Source organism: Macrobrachium nipponense, chromosome 5 (assembly GCF_015104395.2).
Source record: "Macrobrachium nipponense isolate FS-2020 chromosome 5, ASM1510439v2, whole genome shotgun sequence".
Lineage (NCBI taxonomy): Eukaryota > Metazoa > Arthropoda > Malacostraca > Decapoda > Palaemonidae > Macrobrachium > Macrobrachium nipponense.
In genome coordinates, this window is record NC_061107.1 from 127,973,131 (window position 1) to 127,984,164 (window position 11,034).

Genomic DNA, 11,034 nt, shown 5'->3' on the forward strand with positions numbered 1-11,034 from the left:
AATAATAAGCAATGAATATCACCGTCAGCATCCCAGCCCATAATGTCACTGACACCTAAAGAGATGATAATAATAATAATAATAATAATAATAATAATAATAATAATAATAATAAACTATGAATGTCAACGCTAGCCGAAACTCATGATATCGCTGAGACCTGAAGAGATTCAAATAATAATAATAATAATAACAATAATAATAAAATAATAATAATAATAATAATAATAATAATAATAATATGATATGGGGTATGCCAGTGGAAATCGTACCCATAATCATAGGAGCACTAGGCACGATCCCAAGATCCCTGAAAAGGAATCTAAAAAAACTAGAGGCTGAAGTAGCTCCAGGACTCATGCAGAAGAGTGTGATCCTAGAAACGGCACACATAGTAAGAAGAGTGATGGACTCCTAAGGAGGCAGGATGCAACCGGAACCCCACACTATAAATACCACCCGGTCGAGTTGGGGGACTGTGATAGAGCAAAAAAAAAAAAATAATAATAATAATAATAATAATAATAATTCTGATATTAAATGTGAGGAAATGGAGAGGGGGTGGGGGAAGGGAAGATAGGAATAACAACATTTTTAAGGCGCGTCCACAACACAGGAAAACGTGTTATAAACACGCGTCCACAATTTATCGCATCCAAATCCTAACCAGTTTGGAAGCAAGTCAGCAAAGAACAAGACTTTGGGAAATGCTAGATAATCGTCTGGTGGCGATAACTAGGGCCACCAATAAGCTGTTATCTTGTTTTCAGCCTATTTGTAAAGTGCGTTCATGCCTTGTTCTGCTGTAGCCTAGTGTGGTCGCTCGATTAATACTACATATTCTACCATTGTCTAGAACAGTGGTTCTTAACCTGGGGGCTACCCCCTCCCCCCTATATGGGGCGGCGCGTCAGCAATTTCCAGGGAAGGTGAGAGCCATAAGGAAAAATAAACAAAATTATCTATTATATTTGTTATTCTCTCAAGAAGAGTGTTGAACTAATATTCAGAAGTTTATGAAAACATTCAAAAGTATCACCTTATAACGTTACTTTCCTAGAGTCTACTAGTCAGGTTAGGCTCGTTGGGTTGACCATATTTTGTAATTATTGACCTCCCTTCCTATTCCTCGAAACCCCTTCTCTTTCTCATTTTTTTTTTATTTTCCTTTAAATCTGGGAGGGCATTTTACTCATAGAACCACTGGTCTTGAAATTAGCAAACGTGGCTCGTTGGTTTGGTTCATGAGTTTAGTCCATCCAAAGGACAGAAATAGTTATTGACATTTACAAACAGTCACTCGTCCTGTGTGCAAAAGCAATTTCAGAGGAATACGTTTTGCTGGACATTAGTGAGCGTTGCTGCTAGGCAGTACATAACGTAGTCAATATGGATGGAAACTGTAGGCGCGGATATTCATCAATATTACGATAACGATGAGTACCTTCGTTTAAGCGGGAAATAGCTGAGAGCAATATACGTTAAATCAATACAGCGACTGTGTTGCAAATTGTATTGTACAATATACCCCCATGAAAGGGACTTTTAGAATTATGCTAAGTTATAATTATATTACAAACTCTATCAAAAATACTCTTTAAATGTCCGTCAATACATATCATTCGAATTAATAAAGAATATTTTTGGGCTATTGGGCTATGTTATGATAGTGTGGATAAGTCAATTTCAGCTCTAGTAAGTTAATGTACATAATGAAATTTTTCATAATGATTCTGACAAAATACTTAAAAACCTGCATAAAACAAGGTTACCCCGTGCAATTTTATGTTTTGCTTGTGATAATAGATTTCAATATTCATATCATAAAGATATTTTCTCAAATTAATTATTGTATGGGAAAATGTAAAAATAAAAATTATCCGACCGATATATTTCGTAGTGATGCAATATTTTATAGCGACAGAAATAAATGTTTATCCTTCTTAAAATGACTTGTTTAAGCAGTACCCCTTAGTTCCTGCCTACGTGGTCTTGAATCCCCCTCTAAAAGGTAAAAACATATTCATTATTTTTGGCATTCGGGTACAAGCCTTGTAGTGGTAAGCGTATCCAAAAAAATGTGAGGGAATCGGCAAGTCAAGGGTCATTGTGGCTTTCAAATGAATGACATATTAGGACTAAGTAATGTGGATACGACTGATTCCATTCCATCACAAGACACTCACAGAAGTCGATCGTGTACAGCAGCATTAGGGAAATAAGCTCTGGATTTACAGCTTCGTCTCTTTGTCAATGTAAATAAATGCAAATAGACCTAACAAAGATTGAAATCACTCACATGGCCACTAAAAGATCTTTTAACATAGCTGTTCACTTACAAATTATGATAAGAGATAGATTTAGCTATGATATTTTCAGAAATTAAGCAGTGATCACTTTTTTAAGCGTTTTTACAACTCTAGTAGCATTAAATAAAATAAAACTAAGTTTAAAAACATTTTCTAAGTTATGCTTAGCATCAAATAAACTATCGCGCTCAACACCAGAGGCACAAGACGAGAATATGGGTAAATAGTTAAGAATCATTTTAAAGCAAACGACCATCGAAGTTTTAGACATTTGCAGTGACAGTAAAAGTGGCTTTAAAAAGAATTAACGACTATTTGGCGAATATAGTCTTGACGCAAACTTTGGATAGTTTATCTTGAATATTCTCACAATAAGGAAAGCGTTGATCGTATTTACAATTACGTTTACCTTAAGCCAAGAATATGGATTATTCGAGACATTTCGATCGTCAATATGAATGCCGAGGTCGAAGGAGAAGAGTTTAAACTTCGCCGTTCAGTAATTCATCCGCCAAGAAAGACCCTCATGAATAGAAGGGAGGGTAAAAATGAGCGTGATTAATTTTCACCAACAAAAGGAAAAAAATAAGGACAAAGCCAAGACCAGAGGCCTTATTGCCTGTTCGATCAGGCTCTTCAGTATTACAGAAAAAAAAGCGTAGGTGTTTGCCTTCTCGCTTTGTCATTTTCACACACACAAAAACAACATTAAATGTACACAGAAATGTTCACTTTTAAAGCAAGTCGTCTATGGCACTGTATGCACTGCATAGGTTTATTGTGGTATCTGTGCAGCAATACCATTATTTTTTATGGTCAGCATATTCATATGTTTGACGTTTATAGCCTCATAAACATTATTTATAAACACTCCATAGTCTATGGATTTTTATCTTTCAACTTTTAAAAACTCAAATAAAAAGAAATGTATAACATTCTTAATGCCATTCAAAAAATACTTTAAAATTCAAGAATCAGTGTCTTCCTACACACTAAAGAACTGGAGTGAGAGAGAGAGAGAGAGAGAAGTAAGAAGAAGAGAAGAGAGAGAGAGAGTAAGTGATTTATGAATGTGGAAGTAATCTTAAGCCGAAAAGGCAAGAACACGATGCAAGCAAAATACACGAGAAATGAAGTCAGGTAGATTTGAATACGGGAAAAAAAGAAATTTCCATAAAAAAAAGATACATTAGTAAACTTTGATACTCTTTAATAAAGTTAGCGAGACTGAAACACCAGAGAAGTAACGAATACAAAACAATTGGGAACTAAATTTTATATTTACTTACGATATTGGTGAAAACATGTGAGATTTGAAACCTACACAAGAATCTGCTTTGGACAAGTCAACAACAAAATCTAGAATGACATCTCTCAAATAAAGGATATGATGTCAAGTCCATGTTTTTTACAAGTGTCATCATTTACTCGGGGAGTAAACCTACAAACTACTTTGTTGTTGGGGGGGGGGGGGGGGGGGGGGGGGGTGGGGGGGGGTGCGCTAGGAAAGGTCTATGGAAGAGCATAAAAAAAAAGTCTGAAAAAATGCGTTTCGGATTGAGTTAAAGATACGGGAATTTTAGGATGGGATATGTATGAAAATGTATATAAAATAGATAATTTGCATGTTAAACAGTACAGAAAAATTATTTCTAATAAAATATAGCATATTCATTTTAATTTTCGTTGGTGGAACAAGGCTCTATTTGACCGTACATTTTTAGCACGTATTAATCTATTTGGTGTACTGCATTTAGGCTTTGTTTCTGTTCGATTATGTTGTATTCCCACTTATACATAAGTGAGAATATAAGAGCGCGTTTAATTTATGTCCTTTTTATTTTTATCCTTGTTGTTAGTATAAGTAAGTACTAAGTATGAGTATTAAATGCGAAGACCACTTTACGTTAAGTTAGGAATATAATGTTTATGCGTAAGGGGAAACCTCGCACGCGTCCCGAGTAAAGCTGGAGGTTGCATCACGCCTTGCTTTGATGTTCTTCAAAGACTCATTATCATTCACTTATTTGTTTCCTTCTGACTGATAATCTATGGATAACAATTTTGCAAACAATAATTAATGAAAATTCAAGGATTCCAAAGTTGAAATAAAAAATTTTGAAGTGAGCAAAATGGAAAAGACGCTAAATAACTATTAAAGGTAAGAGGAAAGTAAAGACATTACAGGCACTTACATCACCAGTTTGTAGAACTACTAAGAGATTAAAACAGGTAACTACCACCTAAACATGATGAGGTACAGAGGGCATAATCTATTGAAAAGTACATTTGCTAAATCCACAAGCAATAACATATTACATCGTCACCCCGTTCTATGACCCCTAGCCTCCAGTTCTTTTTAGAACTTTAGTACAATGATATATGTCATGATAAAAGTCATTCATTAATTACCAAAACTCTGAATCTGTATTTAATATTGCTGTTTGGATCGCTTACAGTAAGTCAGTAGTTCTTAAGATTAATTTAATTTATAAACAAATCAATTATAAAAATCCAACTTTCTGGATAAAGGTTAAAATTTAAACTCTTCACACAGCTTCATTATCAACAAATTCTTAGTAAGAGAGCATGTAGAAAGCGTTCTAGTTCGCTATCACAATTTGTTTAGCCCAAAGTCAAACCTATTTCTCAGGAGATCGTCACCTCAATCATTTTTGGAAAAGCATATCGAAATCTTGATTAAGCAGGAAATGTAACACACTGTGACACCGTAGATTATATATATAATAAGGGTATTAAGCCTTATCCCAAGAACCACTGCCATTCTGAAACATCCTATTCCCTCCATAGAGAAACCTTTCCTATTCCCGCCGTCAACGAATGCCACAACCTTCCTCCTCTCTATACTGACCTTCATGGCGTCCAGATGGCCTCAAAGGTGAGTGACGAATAAGGCTGACAGGTAACGAAAACTCAGGAGCAGGTAGCTACTGTTTTATCACCCACTATCATTTACCTCCTGTCCTTCATCTCGACCACTTGCCACTGGCTCTGGCTAAACCTATTTACGAATACTCTCGCACATTTTTCCTGAACCTCGCTATATTTTCCTACACGTTATATCAACCGGAAAACTGGACTGCTTTATCAACTGTTGGGATGTTATTCCACCCGAAAACCTGAGGCAATCGGCTTTCACAAGCCTTAAGGGGAGAGTCTCTCGTTCCGGAGGTTCCCAAGGCAGCTATTGATCAACATCGCTGACGCTTGCGTGAGCGGCGTCCGCGCCCGCGCAAACAGAATGGTAACGGCTTAAGGTATTGTACAAATTCATTTCCATCTTTTGTGATTGTATGTACTATATAGAGCAAGGGAGAAACCGTGCGTAGTTTGGACGTAACGTGCGATATATATATATATATATATATATATATATATATATATATATATATATATATATATATATATAGATATATATATATATATATATATGCATATATATATATATGCATATATATCATATATATATATATATATATATATATATATATATATATATATATATATATATATATATATATATATATATATATATATATCTATCTATGTATGTAATATATCTACCTATATATGTATATATATTATATATATATATATATATATATGTGTGTGTGGTGTGTGTGTGTGCGTATACTATATGTACATACATATGTATGTCTAATATATATATATATATATATATATATATATATATATATATATATATATATATATATATATTGTGTGTGCGCGTTTGTGTGGTGTGTGAGAGAGAGAGAGAGAGAGAGAGAAGAGAGAGAGAGAGAGAGAGAGCATGTATGTGTATACATTATATATCTATCTATATTTATACTGATACATAAACACACACACACACATATACGTAATATATATACTATATATATATATATAAGTATATATATATATATATATATATATATATATATATATAGATAGATAGTATAGATAGATAGGGAGGAAGAGAAAAGGGAGATGTAAAGACGATATCTTCAATGGCAACTTCCATGGTATATTTTTTTCGTGTTTTTCCTTATCATGCTCCTCTTACCTTACTACATTTCCAACCAGAAACATTTTTAAGATCATAATAATTTTGTTTTTTTTCTTCTTTGTTGTTTACACTTTTTACTTTACCGTAAAGAACATGGAACGGAATATAGAATTAAGGCCAAAGGCCAAACAAGCACTGGGACCTATTAAGTCATTCAGCGCTAAAATGGGAATTGACAGGAAGAGGTTTAAAAGGTGTAACAGCACTTCGACGTTGCACTATGAATCAATTGTTAAGGGAGGGTCAAAAGTAAGATGAAAGATAGAGAACACGAACGGAGGTACAGTAAAAGGAACGTAAGTTGCTGCAGCTTGGGGCCGAGAGCACGCTGCAAAGAAACCGTAAGTAATGCCTACAGTGCACCGAGTGAGATTCTTGGCGGTGCTATTCCCCTACAGCAGGTGGATAATTTATTAATGCATCCTATAAGTTAATGCAAATAAAATTAGTGCGAGAAAAGAAAGAAAAAAAAAAACATTCCAAGGAAGTCTCCCTCAGATTCCACCTGATGAGGTTCAGAGATGAAATTCTCGGTAAAGCATCAGTTCAATAACTCTAAGGACTATGTCACTCAATTTTAAGTAACTGGCTTAATTAAATGGCTGAACGACAAGTAGTTGGGTAGTTTCATTCCGTTCAGTAAAAGATAATGGAGAAAGACAACAGTTATAAGTACCTCGGAATGAAAGATTCAAAAATACCATGTTCGAGATGAACTACGTTAGAAAATCTTTGTCCTGCGAGACTTAAACTATTACAAGTGTTCGCAAACAGAGAGGTAATGAGCAGGCATTCTGGTTTTAAGGATGGGGTTATATTAGTAGGTAGTAGTCATCAAATGTTTTTGCACGTGGATCTATAGAAAAAGAGATAAGATATCAATGTATCAAACTGATTACTATTGACAGGGAAATCACCAGCAACGCTGATGCGAGAGAAGGAATAAGGATTTCAAAAGGAACAAAAATACAGTGCTTATGAGTAATTATAAACAACCCACAGAAATTGCTTCTGAGGTCATTAAATATAAAAAATTGTTCACTTGTAGCAAAACAAAAGGCACACCCAACGAAATCCTTGATAAGAGGACAAGCACTGCCACATTCATGTTTCTCTCTTATCTTCCTCTTGATTCTCCTTAGTGTTCCTAATGAAATTCGAAAGCTTGAATTTCAAGTCAATGACCCCTGTGGGATTGTTCCATATGAATAGGGGTCATCTATTGAATAATAATAATAATAATAATAATAATAATAATAATAATAATAATAATAATAATAATAATGCATGCCAAGAAACAACAACTCTGGTTGAACACGAAACCAATAGCTTTCCAAGACTGAAATCTCAAAGCCCCTATGAGTACTGCCCCTCTAGCTATGACGTCACAAACAGAGGCATCTCCAGCATCAGGCGAGGCGAGGCACGCAGACTGTTTTTTATACCTGAAGCATAACCGATATAAAATATGTGGATAAACCAGTCTAAAGAATAACTTGTGGAATCAAACTAATTGGAGACAACGGTAAATAGAAAGCAGTTAAGACATAACAGACGAGACAACTGGATGGATTAAGAAAACAGAGGACAAATAGACAAATCAGCTTTACAAATTTAAACAGATGATGTCCAAAACGAGAACATCAACAGAAATGAGCTGATATGACAATATAGAGAAGTAAGCAATGATAGGCCATGTTGAATGTGATACTAATGAAACTTGATGAAAGATTGAGAACATTTTTGAAGAATTCCAGTGCCAAGATGCAAATGAAATATTGAGAACGCTGCTCTTCGGCCTTACCAGGAGGACAAGGATCGAATGATTGCCGATTGTTGACATATTTCTGTTTGACAACGAAGTGCAAAAGTGAAATGAGCAAAAGAGAACGAATCCAAAAGTGACGTTGCCTAGTTCTACCATCCTTTCTCGTATTCTCACCTTGATAAGGGGCTCTGCTCTTTAAAACAGCCTGCAGGCGACGACTTTTACAAAACAACTATATGGATCTCGAAGCTTTCAAGTTTTGCAGACACGGACTAATTCAATTCTTTGGAAGCTTGACTTACGAATGAACAAAGTCGTACCCCTCCATTTGTCTTTCCCATGAGGAGTGGAGGAAATGTGCAGATGAAATGTGATACCAGAGAAGTGGGGAAGAGGGAATTTTTGTTCCCCTCATGAGAGCAATATGGACGATTTTCTTTTGAGCCCCTCCATCTCTAACATCAAGTTGATATTAACGAAAGGACACTTAAATGGAATATGGAACATATAATTTAGACCAAAGGCCAAGCGCTGGGACCAGATGAGGTCATTCAGCGCCGAAAAGGAAATTGGGGGTTGAAAGGTTCGAGAGGTGTAACGGGAGGAAAACCTCTAAAGCAGTTGCACTATGAGACAAATGTTAAGAGAGGTCGGCTGGCAAGCTAGAAGAAAGAGAATATGAATGCAGGTACAGTAAAAGGAATGAAAGGGGTTGCAGCAAGGGACCGAAGCAACGCTGCAATGAACCTTAAGTAATGCCTACAGTGTACAACGTTAGGTGCACTGACAGCAATATCCCCCTACGGAGGAAAGGATATTAGATGATTTGCCAAACTGGTTTTACTGTCTCGAATTATCCTAGATCAGCAGTGGATCGGTGTTACGAACCGACTTAATGGCTCATCAGGTTCTTTAAGTTTCAAGACATTCGGGACTGGAAAAACTGACAGAGATAGAGTCCAGCAACGGAGGGAGGAACTAAACAAGCAAAATAAAGTAACCTTAAACTAATTTATTACAATAACATATTTACACTTTTATACAAATGAGTCAGTAAGTCAGTCAAAAAATTTAACATTAACACAAAGTTAATTAACAGACCATTTGCATCATTATATACAAAGTTATTAGAAAAAAATAATCAGGCACAAAATTAAAGACATTCAAAATGAACCAGCTGCATTACTCTAAATAATTAAAATTAACACTGAAGCGGCATAATGATAGTCAGAGCAAAACGGGAACACTTCTTTAAACGATGAGGACAACAGTCCAATGCCTGACGATCAAGACAGAGCCGATACGGCAACCACCTCGTCCTTGGAAACAATATGGACATCCTCCTCGACCACTGGACGAAAACACGTCACTGCTGCTGCCCAGTGAGGTCGCTCTCGAAACGTCGTCCTCTTGACGACGAAAACACAATAATGCTGGCCAAAGGCTGCTGACCTCCAACTCGAAGACATACACCATACGAAGACTTCAATTAAATAACCAGGTATCCTGTACCTGGCGCTGCCTCATGCTGGTCCACAGGTAATCATACCTGACTGCCTCTGACTGATTGGTCGTTCTGCCCTCCAGAACCTGACTGAAATCAGACATCTTCCGACACACGTCAACTCACTTGACCCTCCAAAAAAAAGAACAGGTTAATGGTTATCAGTTAAAACAATCAATACTAGGAAACAAGCGGAATACGCTTGTTCCAACAAAGCCACTTAACCTGACAATCGGACTGTTTAATAGGAAATAAAGAAAACTGCCATGAATCTAACAAGGTAAAATTCTCAGGCATTCCATTGAGGAGTCAGATGTGTATTTCTGAAGATAGAAGTTCACTCTCGATTTTGTTCGAAAGTCACGTAAAGCCACTGGTCCCGTTGCTGAATAACTACTGATTCCATGCAATGTTAAAACACTCAAACAAACAATCTAGCGAAGGTAAAGGTCATGGCCCTCAGGTTTTGTTTATTTATTTATTTATTGTATGCAGAAGGCAGTGCCCTTCTATAATCACTGCAGAATCCACGAAGACACAAAACTGGGAACGTCTTCTCAAAATAAAACAGGTGGAGGAAAAAGATAAGAGGAAATTAAGCTTCCAGATTTTTTTGAGGCCGATAACATTGTTATAAAAGATTATCCTTGAACTCGGCAGTTCCCACAGAGGAATGAGATCTATTCAGGTGAAACAAATAGGCACAAGTCCACGAAATGGATTATAGTTTCATAATGAATTCCAGGGTGAAGGTATCTATCTCTATACAATACGCTTCGATTAACTTGATAATAACTTGATACTTCGTCTCCTAAACTTAGCCAATCCAAGGACTGTTTTTTTATTTGATCTCTATATATTAGAGAAAAGCTAATCTCCAAAATTCATCCAGAATTTACCCCCAAAATAATTTTCAAAAATTTTGTAACGCTGGTGATCTTCCCTCATTTTTCTGGCTCTTGAGAAACGAAGTTTTCATTGTAATCCATAAATGCAAAAAAACAAAAAACAAATAGATAAAATAAAATAAAATAAAATAAAATAAATAAAAGTATTGCACTATTGACAAGCTAAATGTGTTCAATCAGTGTTGAAATCGAGACCATCTTGTGTACATAATACAGAATGATGCCAGTTAGGGAATGACCAATGAATTATTTCTAATTTTTATAATAAACATCCATTATGAAAGCTACTATATATATATATATATATATATATATATATATATATATATATATATATATAATATATATATATATATATATATATAATGTTATTCAATGTTAATAAAAATAGCAGAAAATTACAAAATTAGAGAATCATAAAATATAAATTCGAAACAATCCTAATGATATGGCAACCTTATCGTCCAGAGGAT

At 35.4% G+C, this 11,034-nt stretch overlaps 1 protein-coding gene across 7 annotated transcripts in view; it reads right to left on the reverse strand.

The window, feature by feature from the left end:
* The window catches only part of LOC135215630 (gamma-aminobutyric acid type B receptor subunit 1-like), an 81,312-nt gene extending 75,898 nt beyond the window's left edge, over positions 1 to 5,414 (reverse strand). For all 7 annotated transcript variants that reach the window (XM_064250551.1, XM_064250546.1, XM_064250549.1 and 4 more), the window contains exon 1: positions 5,182 to 5,414. In XM_064250551.1, the coding sequence (XP_064106621.1) occupies positions 5,182 to 5,187 (6 nt within the window). In that variant the 5' untranslated portion in view covers positions 5,188 to 5,414. The remainder of the gene's footprint in view (positions 1 to 5,181) is intronic.
* Positions 5,415 to 11,034: the final 5,620 nt, after the last annotated feature.